We start from the raw sequence: 22,537 nt of genomic DNA on the forward strand, positions 1-22,537 counted from the left end.
TGCTTCATGAAAATGGAAGCTCACATCTCTCCGCAATTATCCTTGTGTGTAATTACTGTAATTATATAATTATCATCAGCAGCCATTAAGCAATATTGTGTAATCACGGTAATTTTGTCATTGTCATTGGTCAATGAATGTTTGTCCTTTTAGTGTTTTTTTAGGCTTTCAAATGTATTTTTTGGCTTTTTGTCTGTGTAAGGGTCCAGCTGGACGTGAAGGAAGCGCTAAAGGAAGATCCAGATTTTGTAGTGGAGGAGAAAGGGAAAAAAAGGAAGAGAAAGACAGATCACACAGACGGACCTTCATCCGCTTCAGAAGCTCCTTTGTAAGTGTTTGGCAGTTGTGTGTGGAATGAGTAATGTTGGAAAAACTAGCCTCCTGCATTTTTTTTCGTAGTATATTTTTATTATATATAACCTATTTTCTTAGTGTCTTTCTAACACTGTATGTTCTAAATGCAAAATGTAGAGACTTCATTGATTTAGACTTTAAACTTGAATTCTTCACTTATGTGCACTGTTTTTGGAAACGGGAGGTGAAAATTAAACTTTATACATTTACTGTCTACTTCTGTTTATGAAAGGCCGAAAAAAAAGAAGAAAGTTGTGAAAGAGGAAGGCCAAATGAACTTGGCAACAGAGAAGAAGAAAAAGAAAGAAGCAAAAGTCAAGGTGGGTTTAACTTGGAATGCATTAACGTTTTTTGACTACATAGAAAATAATGGATGACAGAGGACAGTAAATCAGTCATTTTAAGATAAAAAGATTAAGGAGTATGTCTTGTTCAAAAAAGCAAAATCTAAATTTCTAACACGCATAAGAGAATTAAGGGTGATTATGTACCATGCAGTTTAGCTTTTATATTAATGTCTTCAGCGGGTTATTTAGTTTTGTAAGAGTCTTCGTTGAAACTTTAAATGTGATGTTCAGACAGTGAATAGGTATGTTAGAACTTGGTGTGTTTTTTTCTCTCATTTACTGTATGACTCGTACAAATATAATTCATCTTTAACTATTCCTGTACTTTACCACTAAGCTTTCCTGCAGGAGTGGCAAGAGCATGGCTTTCATGTCAAGGTCGTGGGTTTGATCCCAGGGGATTGCACATACTTAAAAACAAATGTAAAGGATAATGCAATGCAAGTCGCTTTGGATAAAAGCGCCTGCCAAATGCATAAATGTAAATGAATTTAACTTATCTGGCATGTGCAGGTCAACATCAACTTTCCACCATGCCAGGAAAGTGATTGCATGTGCTGAAAGCCATCATTTTGTCCAACAATTGTTACTCTCCTCTCATGATAGTAATTTTACTGCTGCAGAGTGCAGTTTTTGGAAACATCTTCTCATGCAGAGCTAGAAATCTTATTCTCAGGAGAGACGGATTTTGTTTCTAGCGTACTATGAAAAGGTGATGTCTACACTGCCCTTCAGGACTTCTTTTTGATCGGTCACTGCCTATTTTTCACTCTGCAGACTTGACTACTGTGAGATTGCAATTTTTCCAAGTAATCTTATCTCTGCAAAAGTGAATGTTTTGTCACCACCGTCCAAACCAGAACAGCTGTTAATGAAAAACGAAATTACATCAGTCACTATTTTAACAGAACGCCATAGATATGTATTTAAATATACTGTAAACAAGGCATTGGAAAATCAAGACTCGCACCCAAAATCTAAATGGCTGCGTATCGCACATCCTGTTTTGACAGTTTCACAAAGTTACATGTCCACCTCAGAATCTTATTTCTACCATCTAAAACATTGATTTTGGGTGTAATGTTTCTTCTGCTAGGTGCTCTGCAGGTGATATGTTCAATTATTGTTGTACCAGCATTTAAGTCTTGGAAGTTGAAGCGAAAAATATATTTTATTTGGAAATAAGCTAAATTTTAACTTATTCATTAAAGATAGAAAAACATTACATTTCAATATTGGAACTACAGCAGGTTCTTTTAATGCAGTCATCATAAACTGACCACCGATTTGCAGTTCAAACAGCTACAAACCCATTTTAACAAGTTTATGGCCTCTCTTTTTTTTAAAGGTAAAAAAAGAAGAGGGAGATCGTCCTGTGTCTGTAAAGAAGAAGAAAAGCAAGGAAGAGATTGAGGCAGCCAGGGCCCTGAAGTTAAAGAAGAAAGAAGAGGAAGAGAAACAGAGATGGAGATGGTGGGTTCTCTGTAAACCTCTTTCTGCGAGTTTGGAAGCTAAACACATTTTTTATTTTCACCACTTTTTGACACTATGAAAGGTGGGAGGAAGAGAAGTATGAGGATGGGATTAAATGGAAGTTTCTGGAACACAAAGGGCCTTATTTTCCACCCGAGTATCAACCTCTTCCAGATGATGTGAAGTTTTATTATAATGGTAAGTGTTCAGAGCACTCAAACAAAAAACATTGTCTTGTCGCACCATTAGAGATGGTTTGTAATGGTCGACCAGACCAACAAACAGTGGTTGGATCAAGACTTTATTTTTATATTATATATATAGTGGTATATATATGGTATAGTGATCAAAAGTCTCTTCAGATCCTGATAGGAATCCATAAGTAAAGTTCTCTCAATATTTATACATAAAATATTTGTCCAATCATTGCATTTGGTCTGGATAGCCAGGATTGCAATTGTGTGTTAAAAGCTGTGGCTTTGCACACTAATGGGTGGGAGATCTCTTTCAATGCTCTTTTATTAGGAAAAGTACTTTCGTAAAATAATTTCACATAAAAATATGACAGCTTCTGGTCCGAGGGGTTAACACTGTTCCTCTTAATTTTTCAATACTGGCACACAGCCCAGCTTAAGCGTGGATTCGCACAGGTGACTTTTAACTCGTAACTTTTAGGTCAGAGTCCTCCATTAATATACATTCAATCTTGTGTAGTAGAGAGGCGTTTCTGAAATTCAAACATGTTTTTGAAGGCCCAGGCCATTCATCTTTTTACAATAACCCAGGGGGAATATTTGGTTTTGAGACCCTCTGAACGTTAAGCTATAAATGCAGTTTTGATTATATCTGCTCAAGGTCATGACTCTCTGTGGTGCATTTAAAACCTTGTATCGCGGGGTGGACAGGTGAAACGTGATAACTTGCCTTAATGTGGTTGCAAAACCAAAAACATTTGCCGTTCTGTGGTAAGTGTGTAGAAATGGGATGCAATTTACTGCATCTCCGAACTTTGCTGAATTGTTTTTGCAAATATCCACATTTTTTTCAATTATTTTCTACTTTACTGTACTATTGGCTGAGGACTACGAACACTAGGCTAAGCACTGAGCATCAATATTTCTTTCGTTCATATTTAGAGTTTTAGAGTACAAAGGTATTAAATGTGTAACTTAAACTGCTAGCGTGTGCTTTGTAGATATTGAGCCAGTTTGGGATGCTTCAAATCATACATCTTATTGAGAAATGTGTTTTTTTGTTGCTCTTTCTGTGGTTGAAAAATAGAGAAAAATTATCTTTTTACACATGTGTGTGTGTACGAGGGAGCCTAGTCAAACGTGATGTTGGTATCTTAAACTGATTTCTATGTTAAAGCCAAAAAATTTACAATTTCTTTTTTGGTTTTTCACACAGATGTGCCTTTAATAAGTAAACGTGAATCTTGTTTCAGGAAAAGCAGTGAAGCTTCGACCGCAAGCAGAGGAAGGTGCTCTTTACTTCGCTCAGATGCTGGATCACGAATACACAACGAAAGAGGTCTTCCGCAATAACTTCTTCAGGGACTGGAGGAAGGTAAACTGCTCATATACTTGTAAGCCGGCTCTATTCTTAACCAGCTCTCTGTAGTCTACATGAAGAAAAACGTGACCCATTTCAATTCCAACCGTGTTTACTACCTTTGTGAAGACCATGGCATTTTATTTGATGCCTGGGACTTGATCTTCTCTCTTTGGTACTTCACAACAAGCAATGAAATATTTGAACAGCTCTCAACAAGCAAGGAAAAGCCGTTTCTGCTCCTACAATGTCCAATATCATCTGATATGTTGATATTGTCACGTCCCACTTTAAAAAAAATTGGGACCAAGTGATTGTTATCGCTAGAGCGCTTATTTAGGGTACAGAGCCATGTTTTTATGGAACACAATTATTTTCTCCATTAAACTTGACGTATTTGTCTTGGTTGAAGTATTAATGTTAATTGAAAAAAATCATTTTAAAAGAACGCTGCTCTCCGCTGTACATGTATTAAAAATGCAATGTTCTACATCGGACTAATGTTTAGACAAAAGTTTTACGGTCACACGTTTATGGTCCCTCTAGGAGGGGTGGGTGTCTGGTTGTAAGTATGAGACGGTTATGAAGGGATGGCTCTGCTTACAGCATCCCAGCAGGCCTCGGGGCGTATCATGCAGAATTAATTTCGTGCTGCTTAGTGCTCAATGCTCTTGAAAATACGATTTGTGTAAAGGCATTGATATGCTAATCCAGACAACTCGCTTCCCGCATATGAACAAATCCAATTTAACTGTTTTATTATAACACGGAAGCCCCTGCTCGCTTCACTGAGCACAGTCTCCACCCCGTGCCCAGCTGTCAATCACAACATCGAGGGAGAGAGGAACTCGAGTGGCGATGAGACACCAGCTCTATAATTATAGGACTTAGATGAAGTGTTTGTTTTTGTGCGTTTGGTCTGTGCTTTCTTTTGGGTCGTCTGAAATGCAGCATATGTGGCAATCACAAAGAAGTAACCTCGTGCCCACGACCCATTTAATATTTACTAATGGAGACTAATCTGTCGAATGCCACCGAGATTTCACATGATAATGAATTCCAAGCGTTTCAATATATGGCTTCCCATGCTTGCGACAACATTCGTTGACTGTAGTCCACCAATTAGGAAAAGAGGTCAAGGGAAAGTTTTACTGTGGTTTACCGTAGCTTAGGAAAAGTTTAGAAATGATTATTAGTTCTCATTCTCTTGGCGATGATTCAGCCATAAGTTGCGAGTTGGAAATATCATTAGTGGTGTTTTCTAAGGCAATTATGTTATTGTTCTTTAAAACATCTTACCTTAGGCATTAAGCGTAAATGCATTACCCGTATCGCACCGTTTGTACTACAGAATTGCAGCATCCAATCATGCAGCATGTTGCGATGGGGTGTGAAATGTTGCGAAAATATGTGCATCAAGAAAACTTGCCTTCTTAAGCATTAAAAAACGGGTCTAAGATGTTTAAAAACGGTACTTGGAAACATTTCACACTTTTTTTAACAAAATGTTCAAAATAAAAGCCTAAAAAGGCCATAGTGTTGTTAATATTGTTGTGTTACCACTATGACGAGAGAATATTAAACTTTAAACTACAGATATGAAGTAATCTGACCACGCATGCACCCGAGCCAGGTTAAACAGTCCTTGTAAGAGGATGAAAATGTTTTTCACATTTCTTCATTTTTATTATACATGAATATTTTTCAATGTTTTGCTTATTTTCATCATTTAAGAACATCTAGTTTAACATTTCATTATTTTTTCAGAAAATTAGATTAGACTTACTTTAAATTACAGCAAATAATGCAGATTTTCAACAAAAAGGGAAATCAAACACAAAAACAATTAATTTGAAGTTGAAATTAATCTTTAATTGATCATTTATTATCAATTATCTTTATTATGATAGTTTGTTATTACTAGATGTTTTATATTTTAAAACTACTGCCATGATATTTCAATGATTTTGTGAGTGACCCATCAAGGAACCAAATTATCATAGAAGCTAGACTTGGATCAGTAGATAACCACATAGCAACAACTAAAAGCACCTTTAAATATGTTATTCTCTAATGGGTTTTTGTAAATTAGATGTATTCAACAGTACAGATTCATGAAGCATACTGCACTCATTTCTAGTGTAATTGATTTGTAACTTTTTTTACTAAAATATATTGAATCCTCTTTCAGTTCTGCTGTCATTTTGCGCTTTCTCTCTCCCCTGCGCTGGGCTCCACTCCCTGGCTAATGACCCAGGGGTGCCATTTGTGTAAAGTGTGTATGTGTGTTTGACATCATAGGGAAAATGGAGAGGGGACAGGTCAGTTGAAATTGCTTGTGTGAGGTCCCATGGTGCCGCTCCTCTTCATCAGCCCCAGGAGGAGAGATTAGAGTGAATCAGTGTTAGTGTGACATTTAGCACCGCAAAAACTATAAGTCACGCGAGGAGAAACGGCGTACGGCAGTCGTGACCTCTCCGTCCGAAACTTGCTTAACTTTTGGTCTGCCTTATCTTTATTCTGTACCCTGAGGAAGGCGGTTATCATTACAGGTGAAGAAGTCTTTATGTCTTGGGTCATTTGTGTTATCTTGAGTGTCTTTTAAAGTACGCTGTTTATATATTTTTTGCTCTTGTCAACGATATCCCATAAAAATGTCAGTGCGAAGGGTTGTCTTACTTTTTTGTAGTGATTACAAAAGTCATCAAAGGCATTATGAAATATTGGTTGATGCAGACATGGTGTTCATAGTTATTTTTAAAAACTTCCAAGTATTGCATTTGTGTAATAGAATTCTCAAAAAAAACTTGCATTTGGAGACATTCACGTTTTCCTTGTAAAAATGTTGAAGGATGTTGCGATATAACGGGAGTTATATTTAAGTTTACATCTTCTGTGTTGCCCATCTTTGTTCTATCTGCAGGACATGAGTCTGGAGGAGAAACAACTGATCACAGATCTGAACAAGTGTGATTTTGGAGAACTTCTTGTCATGCACAAACAGAGGGTGGAAGCTAGGAAAAACATGAGCAAAGAGGAGAAGCAGGTGAGTGGTCTTCCCAAACATCTCTGTGTTTGGAGCATTTTGGATCAAGGGAATATTCTCGATGAAAGGTCCGGTGTGTCTTTTTTTTTTGTGTGTAAAATATAGTTATGTATATTATATTGCATTTCTGTTAATATTTCATCAGAGAATGAGCTATTTCTTCTAAATTCGAAATCTCTTTCAGCAAAGAAGCCAAAATGTGTCAGCCTCCATAATGGTTTGAAAAGGAGGGGTAGAGTGAGCCGTTGGTTATAGTTCGCTACCTCACCACTAGATGCTGCTAAATTTTATACACCGGACCTGTCGCTTGGCAAAAAAATTGGGGTAGCACTGTACAAAACACACAAAAGCTTTCACAATGGATGGCCCAAACACTTCCATTTAGCTTTTGTGAATGTGCTGCCTCGTTTTTGTGTTTCATCACACCAACATTTTTTTGAATTGTTGAATGTTCTCCAGGTTATAAAAGAAGCAAATCAAAAGATTGTTGAGGAATATGGGTTCTGTGTGTTGGACCACCATCGCGAGCGCATTGGGAACTTTAAGATAGAACCTCCAGCGCTGTTTCGAGGCAGAGGAGATCACCCCAAACAGGGAATGCTGAAAAAGAGGATTCAGCCCGAAGACGTTATCATCAACTGCAGCAAGTGAGACTTCATAACAGTCCACGTCAGCAGTTATTTTACGATGACCTTTACATTCTGTAGGGGTTTTAAAAATGAATTAATGCGGGGCCTTCAGAAGCACATCGCAGATGTATTCATTAGATATTTTATATAAGAGGTATTTTTGCTTAAGATCTATGAAAACACATACAATGCAATGTATAGGCAATGACAGATTTCAAAACTCTGATTATAGCAATTTTCAAAGGTTTTCTGAGGGAGTACAAGGTATGAATTTTCCCCACAGGGACTCTAGTATCCCAGAACCCCCAGCAGGCCACCGCTGGAAAGAAGTTCGTCATGACAACACCGTAACATGGCTAGCCAGCTGGACAGAGAACGTACAAGGCTCCTGTAAATATGTGATGCTCAACGCCAACTCCAAACTTAAGGTAGAGATTTTTTTACACACACACAAAAAATAAGAGTTTATCTCTCTCCCTGTTTTTAAACTCCACGTTCGCCCATGTCACCTTGTTAATAATAAATGTGATTTGATGTCTCGTTTTAGCGCTCTGCCCAGACCAGTCAAACAGCCATCGCATATTCTCGCGTTCTGCCAAATCACGCTCACTTAGTTTCAGCTCAGCACCTCATCTTCGCCCCGTTCCGCTCACTTCCTATCGCTAATTAAATTAGAAAGCAGGAGCAAAGCAATCCTTTCCGTCATTACCGAGTGATGGACACATCTCAAGAAGCCGAATCATACTTGAAGGTGAGCAGATTGAGAAACCGTTTCCCAGGTGCCTCCGGCCAAGCTTTTCTTTCCCTTTGAATGGTTGTACTTCAGTCCATTCATCCATCTGCTTCCTGTCAGCCCTTTTATGTGCTTTATTAGGAAAGGTTAAGTTATTCTGCACTGTTTGTGACTATGTTGTTGCCATGGTAATGCAAGGTATAGCGGGCACTTCGTGTTTTTGACCAATTAAAGTGCAGGTGGCTGGAATCAGACGAAGCTGACATCCCGGGCGTAACGTGCCAAAATGGGTTTTTAGGAGATGTATTTTCATGCAAAGGTCATGTTCTTGTTGGTTTTCTTTGTGTGTTTAATGCATTTGATATGTATTGATATTAGGTTGTTTTTCCCCCACGTGTTCATGCATTTTACATGAAATTGAGGTCTTGTCCCTGTCTGTTTGCTGCTTTGAGGTCACCAACTACTTTCGAGTGAAACACGTAGTGTCGATACCAATAACTTGTGAGGAAAACAAGAGCGTGTGCTATATTTGAGAAAAAGAATAAGCTATACGAATGGTAAATAATTTAAATATAAGTAAGCTCAATGCAGTCCCCAAGTATTTGGGCACCTTCCAGTAGAATAAAGTGAGAATAAGGCAATACTTCACACCAAAAAAGCTCAAGGTGAGGTAGGTTAAGCTGTCACACGTCAGATCATTCTGGTTGTTGTATGATAATATGTAGCTTTGTTCGTTTTATTTAGGGTGAGAAGGATTGGGAAAAGTACGAGGTGGCTCGAAGACTGAAGTTGTGCGTGGATGCCATCAGAGCTCAGTACCTTGAAGACCTCAAGTCCAAACAGATGGGTACACGCCAGAGAGCCGTAGCCTTCTACTTCATTGACAAGGTCAGAACACACAACCGGCACAGACATCATTTTATGTACTTCTGCTATATTAAAAAGCTTTCAACTAGGGCTAGGAGAATATTTTGTGCAATTCTTATGCTCAGTTTCTCAATGAATTACGGTTACATGCCGCAACATCCAAAAACCAGAGTGCGCTCTCGCTCAGAAACTCAAAAGACGATGTTTGACGAATGTTGCTTTTTCAAATGCTCTGTATAAACTACTCGGATGCTTAATCTCGTAGTGATTTTAGATTGAGCAGAACTGACTACTTATCAAAGAGCCGTAGTTCACGGAATAGCATAAAACAGAATGTTAAAATAACGTTAAATCACAATCGCCCTAGACATGTCAAATTAGTGCGAATCCCAATATATATCGTACCAGCCCTACATTCAACCATAATGTTGTTTTTATTTTGGGAACCAATCAGTTCATTTCAATTACAATGAATAGATTCCAGACAACTTCATGGTGCATTTCTCTTTAGTTCATGTCAATTACAATTAATAGATTTCAGACAACTTCATGGTGCATTTCTCAGAGGAGTTTGTGTAGATTGTAATGGCCAGAATAGAGTCATTACTCACATTCCCATCATGAAGTCCAGAATCTGTATTCTGTCATTTTCCCTGTGTGACACACAAATGCACTTTTCAAGAGTCATTTGCATATATCTTCAAACACCGATGTTTCATACAGACTATTGGCTGTCAAACTTTAGAGATGACAGAAAACGGAGCCAAAAGAAAGTAATCCGGATAGCTTGTGTGCTGTATTCGTAAGCCATACAAACGCTTAAAACGCACTCAAATTTAACTTGCGTTTTATTGTTAGTCCTCATGTCCACTGTAGCAGGTTACATTCTTTAAAAAAAAATGTGTTTTAGGTAGAAAAATGTATGAGAGCTTTGCAGCTTTGAGATACTGGATCAATGGTTAAATCCAATATCAAAGTTTTACATGTTAACTAGGTTAACCTTCTGGTGTCTGATACAGCATCAATGCATGTCGGAAACACGTTCACAAACGTCTTCAGTGGTTTTTCTTTGTTTGTATGAACCCTGCAGCTGGCTCTGAGAGCAGGTAATGAAAAGGAAGAGGGCGAGACAGCCGACACCGTGGGTTGCTGCTCTCTGCGTGTGGAGCACATCACCTTACACGACACACTGGATGGCGAGAAGTGTGTGGTGGAGTTCGACTTCCTGGGTAAAGATTGCATCCGATACTACAACAAGGTCCCTGTGATCAAAAGGGTAAGACAATTCGGAAGAGGAGATTGTGATGTTTTCCGTTGCCTTAAAGGGGAAGTGTGTAATATCCACCATTACTCAGACAAATAGATGGTGTTGTCCCAAACTGGGGCGCCTGAACAAACAGGATGCAATTCCATTCGGTGGTGCAGAAATTACCCACTTCAGCTGTAATTACACTGTTTGCAAGATAGGAAACCACTGATATTTCTCAACGTTATGTTTTTCCTTCACAATCTTGCAATAATTCTGTAAAACCGTTTAATAGTTGGTTTGTTTTCTATTACATTGTTGTTTGACATAAAATGTGTTAAATACGTATACATTTATGTGTATATGTATTTAAATATTAATATAAATATATATAATATTAATATATATTCATAATAATTAATTAATGAATTGGTGTATTAGTATAAAAAGTATATAGTCAGTTGTTATTGGTTATTTAATTTTTTTCAGCAAACATATAATTTACATCTTTGACTCGCTGTCTAAAGCCATAGTTGCTTAAGAATTTAGTCATTAACAGTTAAGTTTTAATACAGCGTGTATATATGTTGATTTCCTATACTGTTCAATTTAACGTCAAAGAAAGCAGGTCATGGCTGTGTGGCCAGGGGGGTGAGGGGGGATGTCTGCTGGCAGATCTTGTTTGCTTGCGTAGGTTTCATAATGTAAATGAGAACATTTGAAAGAAGCCCATCAAGTGCAAATTAATTAGTTTCTGAATATCTTAGTTTATTTGGCGACAGGCAGCCTTTTGCGGAAATGTCAGATATAATTGCAGGTATCGTCTAGCACCGAAACTCACTTCCTCCTCGCACTGTTTTTTAGTCCTAATGAATAACAATTAAATCCTTCGGAGGTCACATGTTGTGAGCCATCCAATCAAATACAGTTTAAGTTTCACTACTTTGTGCAAGTTCGGATTTCTTTGCTTCCATTGAAACACACAAGATGCTTTTAGGAAGCATTGCTGGGATAAAATGCACATGTGTCAAGTGTGTTCTCATGAAAGCAAATACAAATGCTAAAAAATGCAGCTTGTTACTCATAGGCATGCTAATATATTAAATCGAATAGTATCAGACTTTTAAACCTCGTTGTATCTGGACACATTAGGGTGAATGTTAAAGTGATAGTTCACCCAAAAATGTGATGTATGACTTGCTTCTGCGGAACACAAAAATGTATATTTTGAAGAATGTTGTTAACTGGCTCCCATTTACTTGGGTTTCGTGCCCATAAAATAGAAGTGAATGTGTGCAAGTGCTGTTCAGTTACCAACATTCTTCCAAATAGCTTATTTCGTGTAGAAAAAAGGAAGTCATGCAGGTTTGAAAAGATAAGGGGGTGAGTAAATGATGACAAAATTTTTAATATTGGGGGAACTATCATTTTAAATATATGCGATCATGTTAATTGTCCCATTGAGAGAATTACTGAGATTATTGAAAAGATATTCAATCACTTTTGCATATTAAATTGGGGAAAATCTAAAATATGAAGTCTGTCATTGCCTGGCGTGCGGTCTGTTTACTTTTTGTTCATGCATTTGGCTCAAGGATAAATTGTTATTCAAATGGGTCTGATTTAAAAGCATCACATCTGCTGCCATTAATTAGTTCCATGCATATTTTAGTTGGTTTATTTAGTAGGACTGATGCAAGACAGGACTTCTGCGAAATGTCAAATATAATTGAAAGCGTCTTTCTCTCTTTCTGCCAGCCTGTGTTCTGCGCATATGATAAACACGTGTTTTCTGTTTTAGGTTTTCAAAAACCTCAAGCTTTTCATGGAAAAAAAGCAAGGAGGAGACGACCTCTTTGATCGACTGAATGTGAGTGGAATGTTCTGAAACTGAGGTAAAGAGTCAAAGATTTTTCATTCCGAGTGATGCGGTACTCGGGAGACTTGCGTCATAAAAGCATGTGGTAAAGGATGCTGCTTTTCTTCTTTTAGCCTGTTTTTCACTTTTTAGTCTTAATTTTTACAGTGAGGGTATTCTGGCTCGTAGAACCTTGGAGAGAGTAAAACAGTTTGTTAGTGGAAGGGTGGGAGGGTTTGCGTGCCCCTCTCTGTGAGGTCAGGTTGGTAATGGTGGGCCGTTCTGGAGGGGGAATGCTAATCTGCACTCTGGGCTTTTCCGATTGACACGGCAAAGGCCGAGTGAAGGGGTGAGTGAGGGAGGATGCGGTAGAGACTATTGCTGGCCCTCTTCCACAAAGTACTGCAAATCTTATTATATGCCACTGTGCTTAAGCTCGAGCATGTGTGTGTGTTTGTGTCTGTTTGTGTGTGGTTGTGTGTATATACCGTTTAGAAAAAGGAATGTCTTTATCTTGGCTTAAATCCGAACCATTAAAAAATCTGTTTGGACAGGAAGAGAAAAGATGCATCATGATGAAATTGATGACATCACCGAGAACATTTAAAATGCTGTCTAATGCTGATTCCTAGAATACAACCATAGAAATGAAAGACATGTTTTAGTTTCTAATAAACAATTATTTTTGGGACGAGGGATTGTTTGAGTAACGGTCTCTAAAAGTAAAGCGATGTTGAAACCACACACACGCAAACTCTGTTGATTCTGGGTGTTCTAACCCGAATGTCACTGTGTTCCTCAGTGAGCCACTTCATGGTGAACAGACCAACATGTTCAGCATGTGCCATCAGACAACAGAGCGTGTGCCTGCCAAACATTAGTATCAGCTGACCCGCTAGGACACAGCTGCTGTCATTAACATTTAGCATCCTTAACAATATCACACATGCTATTTAGCTTCAGATAGGCGGCCATTTATCTATCAGCTTCTTGTGTACATGACACTGAGGATCACTATGTGCAGAAAAGTAGAGTCATTGTTTCCACGTATTCAGAACTTTTAGTGAATTTAGTTAACAGAAAAGTTAGAAAGGGTTTTTGAAGGAGTCTGATGTGGGTGAACATGTTTGCATGGCACATCTGAAAGCTCTTTTTTTAAGACATCCATTTCTGCTGTAGATGTAGCATTAGAGGCAGATTTAATGGATATGTTTTTTTTATGCCTGGAATATACAACCCACACTCCGCCACTCACAAATCCATTAAAGTTGGAACGCACGTCTGATGTCTTTGGGGAGAAAAGGAACTTGTTCTATTGAGACTGCTCCTCGATGTCTCTTTCTGTTTCTGTCCATTTCTGACAATAAGTGCAACAGCGCCATCTAGTGCCATGCAGCGAGACAAAAAAAACAGTTTTTATGGAAATACTTGTCTTAACGTTTTGTTTTTGTCTTCACAGACTCAGTTGCTGAACAAACATCTGAGCTCTCTGATGGCAGGCCTGACTGCAAAGGTTTTTAGGACATACAATGCCTCCATAACCCTGCAGCAGCAACTCCAAAAACTGACCAACAGTGAGCATCTTTTTCTCTCTTTTTCTGATCTTTCTTTTCTTTCTTGTCTGGTCTCCCCTCTAGCTCTTGATCAGTCAAGTAAACATAAAAATCATGACTAACAGCACAGATGTTCAGTCATGCCGTCAGTCAGGATATGCATTGCAACACTTGGTTAAGTGATGCCGATATGGATTGCTGTCAGAGATTTGTACATTTCGTGGTGCATTTTGACAACTGCGATGTGGATTTTGTTAGTATGATGGTGTGTCTGCACGGTCAGCGAGCAACGTTAAAATCAACAAAGCTGTCGACAGTGAAAGACTCGACGGTACTGTCACGCACCGCCTGCTGCAGTTTCACATAATGTGAGCTTGGGAAAGTTTGGGTCTATTGCGAACGCTTCAGTCAACAAAGGTGGCTGTGATTTTTAAAGCTTTGTACATAAGCAGTTAAAGAGATATTCCAGCAAGAGTGCTAGTGTAATATATATGCTAACAACTATTACACAGCACCCCTACATTTACATGTTTTGCAGTTCTGCATTCCCTAGGATTTAAACCCATGACCTTTACCAACTGGGCAATTCCAGCGTTATGAACGTGGCATTTTGCATTATGGACATGATATAAAAATGCTCAGAGAACGAAATTGTTACGATTATTTTGAACCATCTGTTTATATTTTACTGAAACCTTGTTGATAGACTGACATTTTTTATGTTTACACTCTATGAAAAAAATTCTACTTAAAAAAAGGGAAATAAACACGCATTATGAATTTGACAAAAAAGAATTTGTTTTTTGGGAGACGATAAACTTTGTAGGATTTCTGTGAAATAAAATGCAAAATCCTGAAGCAATAATACCCAATGAATGGAGAAGGGATGCCTCTTTATAGAACATAAAATATTTACTTTATATTAATTTTCATGTGTCCATTTATGAGGAATATGTAGCGTTATGGATGTGACGATCCTGAAAATGGCCCTTATCTGACTAAGAAAAATCATGTACTAAAAATAGAACAAATACTTCACAAATTTGAAGAGAGGTCTCGCATGGGTATTTGAACCACCAAATGTTTAGATCTGTGCTGTTACCATAGTAAAAACTGCTGGTAAAAACTAATTTTTTTCGTGGTAAGGTTGACATTTTCACAGAACTGCCCAACTGATAATTAATAGTTAAGCAACTATTTATTTATTTTGCTCCACAAGCAAAGAAAAATGTGCAATATTAAGCATTGGAATGCAGAACGTTTTTGTTGTAGATGTGTTGTTAAACATCATTGAGTGAGTTGTGTGTTTGTGTTAATGGCCCTGCTGTATGTTTGTGTGAGAGTCATGTGACTGTGAGTGTTGTGAACACTGGGATCTGTTGCCTCTCTGTGTGAAATGAGTGTAATGTTTTGGTGTAGGTGTCAGATCGCCTCTGAGGAACATTTGCTACAAGCCCTAATTTAATGAGCTATGTGCTCGCCTCTCGGGTGTCTTGCGCTGGGCACGTTGAATTGTAAACTTTGCCTGATGAAAACCGCTGAAATGCACATGGCCATCGTAAGAATCTTGCAAAAGAATTTCACAACAGAATTAAATAAAAGATACAATTGCCTCAAGAAAATGCCAAGAGCATTAAATTCTGCTTATTGTTATTCATTTTTTATTGTAGTAATTGCGGTACTGCCTGATAATTCCATCCAGAAAGAATGCTTCTGATAATTACAGTACTATAATAGATTTCTAGCTCTTCAATTTGAGTGTCTTTGTCTCATTTTTCCTACAGAGACTGATAATGTGGCGGAGAAGTTGCTCTCATACAACAGAGCAAATCGTGCGGTTGCAATTCTATGTAACCATCAGCGGGCGCCGCCAAAGACCTTCGATCAGTCTATGGCAAACCTGCAGGCAAAGGTGCGATGACCGGAGATGTTCAGATAGTGAATGAAACAAATAGGACTGGATGGATTTTAAGACTTTTCTTTCATTTCATGCTCCATTAGATTGACAGCAGGAAGGAGCAGTTGGCCCTGGCTAAGAAAGAGCTAAAACAGGCCAAGAAAGATTGCAAAGGGAGCTCAGACAACAAGCTGTTGATGTCAGTATCTCATTCCAGGCTTTTACAAAGGGCCATTTATTTCTTCTCTCAGCATTTATAAACGTCTGAAGTGACCTTGATTGCTGTTTGTGTGTTTTAGTTTGGTGGATAAGAAGAAAAAGGCTGTACAGAGGTGTGAGGAACAGCTACTGAGGATGGAGGTTCAGGCTACAGACAAAGAAGAGAACAAACAGATTGCCCTGAGCACCTCTAAGCTTAACTATTTGGACCCACGCATCAGTGTGGCCTGGTGAGTCACATTCAAACACTAGCTTGTTTTATCTTGGAATAGAGATCTAGATTTTTTTTAACAGAGTTTATCTTTGTTGTCTTCTGCTCTTAGGTGTAAGAACATAGAGGTGCCACTGGATAAAATTTACAACAAAACGCTACGAGACAAGTTTGCCTGGGCAATCGATATGACTGAAAATGACTTTGTGTTCTAAAAGTAGTTTGTTTCTTCTGCAGTTCACCACAACAGTTTTATCAACATCTTTATTTTAAGTGAAATTAATGGCAAGATTTTATAGCAGTTTGTTGTATGGTGGTATTGTTGGCACTTTTATATTGTTTAATTTTAGTGTTTAATCAAATTAGGATGTTTTATGAAGGTTCAATAAATGTTCATTGTATTATAGGGAAACCTCTTCTTATAGATATTTCGTTATGTAAGGGACAGTTAAGCTGCTTCGCTTTTTGGGCCAATCTCATAAAGAAACCTCAGGATTATGTTGTGATTCACCCCAAACCTAATAAAATACTAATATTAATAACAGATTTTCTAAGATTTACCTGCTTAACCAGCAGTACAATCTGACATTGGTAAAAAAGTCAACATGAAGTCTTCTCTTAATTTTTAATTGCACGTCGGATACTTGCAGGTCGTTTAATACATTTTTAGCTACAATTCAATGTACTGCCTATTGCAACAGAACTTTCATAGTCATAAAACTTTCATCTGAACAGTGAGATATCCATCATCTTAACTAAAAATAAGTAATTACATTTTTCAGTAAAACTGCTTTATAGATAGAAATCCGTAAATATTGTTGTGTTAACAGTAAAGGAGACAAGTTTTATGAAACAACTTTATTTCTACAACACATTCAACTGTTTTGGAATGGTGTTAGGTTGGCACTTGGGGTAGTGCGGTTACAGTTACACAAAAATTCAGTTCTACAGTTGGTTATTGTGGATTTAAAAAGTTTTCAGCAATGCATTAGAGAAATAGGGGAAAGGCTAGAATACAGTCACAGTATTAGAACTGACCATACTTCTAGTTTTTAAAAAAAAAAAGCATCAAATCAAAACATGTTAGTCACCATAGAGAAAATCTTGCTGCTCCTGAAGAGTGTCTGTAGTTTCTTCCTGTGGAAGACAACAGTAGATCAGTGCACAGCATTTACCACATAAATCCACAGTGAAATGCATGTCAAATTAATTCAATCAAACGTTTATTGTCTCAAGTCAAGGTACCTCTACTAGGAGGCTTCTCCTCCCTCTTTGACCTTGTTGTCGCCTCCTTCAAACTCTTCCACTCCTGCCTGAGTCATCAAGTCTGCTATATTCTTCTCCAGGTCATCAATTCGTGTGCTCATTTCATCAAGTTGTTCTTGTTAAGGAATACAGAAAATATCTAAAATATTAACTGATGTGTAGATCAGAATCTGACGACAGAGTTGTGGGATGTTGATAAACTTGAGGTTGAAAAGAACAAAATTCATCATTTACTTTGGCTTTGAAATGACATGAGGGTAGTTTCTTTAGCAGAACACAAAATAAGGTACTCTGACGTATATTGGTAACCAAACCATATGGACACAATCACGTGGGAAAAAGGTGGTTGTGTATAAATTGCAATAAATGATATTAATGTTTCTTAGACGACACACTAGTGAAATGAAAGGATATTTCTCCCGATGATCTGATCTGACATGGTCTGGAACTTGTCCTGCATCTGCTGCAGCAAAGTCTGCACCTGTTAAGGAGAACATGCAGTTCTTAGAACGCAGATGATGATGATACACATGCAGAAATTTTAAAGATTTACCGACTCAAACTTTGTTGATCTAGCATCAACCCCGTTTCCTGTGGGGGGAAACTGTCTCTAACAATGTTGCTAAATGTAATGTTATCTCTTGGCGTAGCCACATTCGTGTACTTTTAGGAAAGTAACCGGATTACATTACTCACTAAATGACATTATAATCGTATGGGTTTGTAATAAAGAGTGGAAACGAATGTGGTACGCGCATCAAAACAAACAAGTTAAAACATATAAACAAGACTAGCGTTAGCCTAGCTTAGCAAAACACACAGCTATCGTTTCTTTCCAACTTACCACTGCCGTGAGATCCTGCACCGATTTGGGGTCTGTATCTGCCATTATTTCTTCAAATAAATAGATATGTACAGTTAGAAATGATGCTTCGTCTTAAATGTTTTATCTCCCCAGCTCTGCTATCTAATGATCAGCTGGAGGCGAAATCACGAAGGGTTATCGCGAGACTACGATAATTCTCAAATCGGGATTCCCGCTGCTGCAGGTACGCAAATATACCCCTCGCACGAGCCGAGCTCAGCCGACAGGCCGCAGCGAAGTGCTTGCGCAAACAAGCTGTCACTCTTTTTACATTATTTGCATATTTGGGCGTTTGTGCTGTATAGTTTTAAGCATTGCAGGGGGATTACACTGTACTTGTATATGTGTAATGACAATAAAGTTGAATCTAATCTAATTTAATAAAGTCATCAGGTTATTTTTCATTAAAGTATAAATTCTACATCAAACAGATCAGTGATTCATTTATTATCGTAAAATCTATTTGGTGCATGTTAAAACTTAAACAGCCACACAGAGTTACCAACACAATTACTTGATTTTGTTAACTGTCATTCAAAAGCATATTTTGTGCAGGGCATTTGAATCTTTGTCGAGTGCATTTACATGCAAAAGTTAATCTTTACTAGGGAATAGTAGACGACCTTTCTCCATAATTTGGTTGATGCGATCATGTGGTATGATTTTCCTTCTTCTTCTTCCCTGTGTAACATTAGCCGCGTGCGGTCAAACCCACATCTCCAAACTGCATCAGCCTGATTTAGACTAAATGAGAAGTAACGTTACATGAGGCAGCATGTGCTTACGAGAGCCTGTGCTGCTATACTTGTCAAACCAGTCTTCGCCCGAAACAAGGTATGAACGTAAGGTTTCTACCTTCTATTTTCCTTCGTATTCTGTTATTCAAAGTTGTCTGTTAATATCATAAAAACTAGTGTACGTGCAAAAGTTGTTTCATTTGTTGCTTTAAGTGAAATTTATTTCGTGACGTTCTGCTACTGTTGCTTTTTTCCCCACAGTGCATTATTCATAATTCCTGTTCCGACGCTCTCAGACGTAATAGTCTATTAATCTCACTCTACATTTATCGAGCTTGATATTGAAGAAGACGAGAATGCAATAAAACATGCGCAAATAACTTATTTATACAGTATCCCCAAGTGTTTCTAACGTTATATCTTAAATGATAGACGGTCAGATGACACGAGCGTGCGTTTAAACAACTATGCGGAACAAGTAATTTCCCTATAGTAATAAAGTTAACCATTGAATGGTTAGTAGTAAAACGATGATACCAATTGTGATCAATCCTCTTAGAACCCGAAGGAAAGGAACATAACTGAGCATAGGAGTCTCGATGTGCGTTCTTGGGATTTTTTTCTGCTATGGGATTTTGTGTAAGTGTAACTTTGTATCTGATTTCCAAAGTTCAATAACATGCATGTGATGGTATTAAATGCCTGATGCGTACCGAGTGCTATTGTTTGCTTGCGAGGCTCAACGATTGTCTTTTCAGGAAAGCAGAAATCTGTTTACTGTGGGTGTGGGTGTACAGTGGTGTGGTATTGTCGGATACAAGGAGTGCATACGAGGCGTGTACGTCGGAAAAGCACAACCCCCATGGAATGCAAAAGCCACGCAATACCTCTAGTGTACAGTAGCGTTTCTCAGAAAATATACCTCCACTAAAGAGGGCTGGGAAATGTATATGGCTAAAGTGCCTGGCTACATTTAACCTCAACACAGAGTGCAACACACATCCTATATGCAGCCACTAAAACCCCCATGGATAGTGTTTTTACTAAGAACGGTGATCTATTGTTTTGTGTTTACTGTTTTCTAGTGTAGTAGATCAGCCATGTGATGCTTATGTACCTTTTCCTTTATTCTTCAAATAAAACTCATCCACTAGGAAATGTTCTGAGTGCATGCAGAACGTCAGGAAGGATGCTTTCATTGGGGCTCATCATTATTTTATACAATTTATGACTGCCGGCCGTTAGCTGGAGAAGGCTGTTTTGTCAACGGCAAAGATGCTAGAAGCCTTATCTTCAGGAGCACTGGCCTGTTGAGCGCAAACATCCTGTTTAGTCCAGATAATGTTGAGTGGGAGGGAACCTTGGAGAGGATGGTTGATGATGGCTTTTGTGACAGTTTTCCCTCATTGGTTTCATGGCCAGTTCACATAATTCACGTAGATTGTATATTTTATGTTGTAGGTTACGGGAAGTGGTACTTTAATGAGTGCTTCAGAAGCTTGCAATAACACAACTTTCTTGACTTTTTGCACTTTTTAGGGAAAATCTGTGATCAAGTGTGCAATCATACAGAGGATGGGAGTGTAGAGACGGCGTGTTCGTGAGAATCGAGCGATGGAGCAGGCACCAGAGGAGGACATGGAAAGCTCGTGGACTCTGCTCTCCTGGCTGGCCTCCTGCGTGATTGTGTTCGGGGGCGCCGTGCCCTACGTCCCCCAGTACCAGGAGATCCAGAGGACCAATAATGCAGAGGGTTTCTCCACAAGAGTCTGTCTGGTGCTGCTTCTTGCCAACATACTGCGCATTTTCTTCTGGTGAGTGGAAGAGATGCAGTGCTGCAGCAGCAGTCGGAGTTGATTGAGTGCTTAGGAGCTTGTGTGAACAGTAAAAATGTAATTCATTTCAGAATGTGTGTCGGTTTGTATTTGATGTAATCGTTTTATTCTGAATGCTTTGTTTGTCCTTTAGGATAGGGAAGCAGTTCGAGATGCCCTTGCTCTTGCAGAGCGTGGTGATGATTCTTACCATGTTGGGTATGCTGCATTTGTGCTGTTCCATTCAGGCCAGTAACCGTGTCAGTACCAAACAACACCACATCACAGGTAATCACAATAAAAAAGCAACTGTCCCCTCAGTTGTAGGTCCGTGTACGTTTTATTCATTTGATATCCTATATTAAATAAATTAATGGAAACTGAAAGATGACTCGTTTTTTCATTTTTCGTTTAGTTCAACAAACGAAAAATTAGATTTCGCCCCGATTTTTCATTTTTCGTTTGTCGTTTAAAAAACGGATTTCGGACTCAATATGGGATTCGTACATGTGGGCGGTGCTGTCACGCCCCTTTCACCCGATTGGTCAAATCGCTCACCATTCTGTACGGACTTAATTCTACCCATCAGATTAAGAGTCTGTACGAGTGCGATACTGACAAGTGTTTGCACTTTAAAATATGTTTACTTCAACCACCAGACAGCCTCGCATATCTTAGACCCGCTAGGTTAAGAGGGACGTGCTCACTGGACTTTCTCTTGTTTTCTGTGCACCTTGTCTCACAGCAGTTTAGGCATTGTTATGTTTTTTGTTATAAATCAGAAATGACAAGGATGCATTTTCCCGCAATAGAAAGTGGGTTGGATTGTTTCCCCGGTGTGGGCGTGGCCTAAATGCGCTCTCTCTTTATGCGCTAGCTCAAGTTCAAAGTCTACTCCTGATGCAAGTTGGGCCAATTTTCACTTATTTTAATGTTTATTGTTATAAAAAAAAGTGGATGAATAGGCTCTATATCACGAACTTTGATACAGATCATTTAGATCAAACTCCAAAAATTCCATGATGACCATAATTCTTAATGCTGTCCACAAGAGGGGGTGTCAGCCTCTTTCAATCTAATTTATCCACTCTCCATACAGATAAAGTATGAATATGTTGTAGCTGTATTTCTGAGAACAAACATCACACATAAGGAACATCATGAATCTGCACAGTTGGGAGCCTGCATGCAGATGTGTATGTTAGTTTGTAAAACACAAAATTTAATTCTGCAAAAAAATATTTTATTCTCACAACATCACATGTAACCAAACTAAATGTGACCTGAAATGTTTTAGAAATTTAAGTCAATTTATCACAAATAATTTTCTTTCAACAGCGACAATTTTATAGTACAAGTTTATGAACATTGCTGAACTTAAAACAGCATTCTGTAATGATGATTGGGAACATTCATCGATTCATGTTTAAGGAGAAATAGTTCACGCCATGAAAGTGAAAGTGACCGATTCGTCAGGTATGGTGACCCATACCCGAAATGTGACCTCTGCTTTTTACCCATCCAGTGATTAGTGAGCACACACACAGCAAGTGATGAACACACGTACACCCGAAGCAGTGGGCAGATATCACTGCAGCGCCCGGGGAGCATGTAGGGTTAGGTGCCTTGTTCAAGGGCACCGCAATCGTTACCCGCCGGGCCTGAGGATCGCACCGGCAACCTTCTGGTCACAAGTCACAAGGAGATGGTGGTCTAGTGGGTTAAACCACTGAACTGGTAATCAAAAGGTTGCTGGTTCGATCCCAGCAGCCACCACCAGTGTGTCCTTGAGCAAGACACTTTACTCCATGTTGCTCCAGGGGGATTGTCCCTGTAATAAGTGCACTGTAAGTCGCTTTGGATAAAAG

The 22,537-nt window shown here is 38.6% G+C and overlaps 3 protein-coding genes across 6 annotated transcripts in view; 2 read left to right on the forward strand and 1 right to left on the reverse strand.

The window, feature by feature from the left end:
* Nucleotides 1–16,497, forward strand: part of zgc:173742 (DNA topoisomerase I, mitochondrial) — a 22,078-nt gene extending 5,581 nt beyond the window's left edge. For all 3 annotated transcript variants that reach the window (XM_056766373.1, XM_056766372.1, XM_056766374.1), the window contains 16 exons: nt 203–328; nt 587–674; nt 2,050–2,174; nt 2,257–2,372; nt 3,622–3,743; nt 6,652–6,774; nt 7,234–7,421; nt 7,687–7,831; nt 8,881–9,024; nt 10,094–10,279; nt 12,051–12,119; nt 13,567–13,681; nt 15,445–15,572; nt 15,662–15,756; nt 15,857–16,006; nt 16,100–16,497. In XM_056766373.1, coding sequence (XP_056622351.1) covers nt 203–328; nt 587–674; nt 2,050–2,174; nt 2,257–2,372; nt 3,622–3,743; nt 6,652–6,774; nt 7,234–7,421; nt 7,687–7,831; nt 8,881–9,024; nt 10,094–10,279; nt 12,051–12,119; nt 13,567–13,681; nt 15,445–15,572; nt 15,662–15,756; nt 15,857–16,006; nt 16,100–16,202 — 2,023 coding nt within the window. In that variant the 3' untranslated portion in view covers nt 16,203–16,497. The remainder of the gene's footprint in view (nt 1–202; nt 329–586; nt 675–2,049; nt 2,175–2,256; nt 2,373–3,621; nt 3,744–6,651; nt 6,775–7,233; nt 7,422–7,686; nt 7,832–8,880; nt 9,025–10,093; nt 10,280–12,050; nt 12,120–13,566; nt 13,682–15,444; nt 15,573–15,661; nt 15,757–15,856; nt 16,007–16,099) is intronic.
* A 333-nt stretch (nt 16,498–16,830) lies between these two features.
* hsbp1b (heat shock factor binding protein 1b) lies at nt 16,831–18,262 on the reverse strand. The gene is made up of 4 exons (XM_056766224.1): nt 18,098–18,262; nt 17,668–17,734; nt 17,233–17,362; nt 16,831–17,124 (listed from the first exon to the last, which is right to left on the reverse strand). The coding sequence occupies exons 1-3, from the start codon at nt 18,140–18,142 to the stop codon at nt 17,238–17,240; spliced, it is 237 nt and encodes a 78-aa protein (XP_056622202.1). The 5' UTR covers nt 18,143–18,262; the 3' UTR covers nt 16,831–17,124; nt 17,233–17,237.
* A 21-nt stretch (nt 18,263–18,283) lies between these two features.
* Nucleotides 18,284–22,537, forward strand: part of si:dkey-246g23.2 (solute carrier family 66 member 2) — a 38,770-nt gene continuing 34,516 nt past the window's right edge. The window contains exons 1-4 of one of the 2 annotated variants that reach the window (XM_056766222.1): nt 18,284–18,302; nt 18,814–18,952; nt 20,395–20,669; nt 20,824–20,957. In XM_056766222.1, coding sequence (XP_056622200.1) covers nt 20,470–20,669; nt 20,824–20,957 — 334 coding nt within the window. In that variant the 5' untranslated portion in view covers nt 18,284–18,302; nt 18,814–18,952; nt 20,395–20,469. Of the gene's footprint in view, nt 18,303–18,794; nt 18,953–20,394; nt 20,670–20,823; nt 20,958–22,537 lie in introns of those variants that run through there. The other variant, XM_056766223.1, reaches the window with a different exon arrangement.

This window comes from Triplophysa dalaica, chromosome 14, assembly GCF_015846415.1.
Source record: "Triplophysa dalaica isolate WHDGS20190420 chromosome 14, ASM1584641v1, whole genome shotgun sequence".
Taxonomy (NCBI): domain Eukaryota; kingdom Metazoa; phylum Chordata; class Actinopteri; order Cypriniformes; family Nemacheilidae; genus Triplophysa; species Triplophysa dalaica.

Bases quoted from the DNA above. Each gene is read 5' to 3' on its own strand.
- hsbp1b (XM_056766224.1), bottom strand. From the start codon at position 18,142: ATGGCAGATACAGACCCCAAATCGGTGCAGGATCTCACGGCAGTG. The intron at 17,735-18,097 runs GTAAGTTGGAAA...TCTCCTTAACAG, and splicing joins TGCAGGATCTCACGGCAGTG to GTGCAGACTTTGCTGCAGCA. The intron at 17,363-17,667 runs ATATCCTTTCAT...AACAAGAACAAC, and splicing joins AGATCAGATCATCGGGAGAA to TTGATGAAATGAGCACACGA.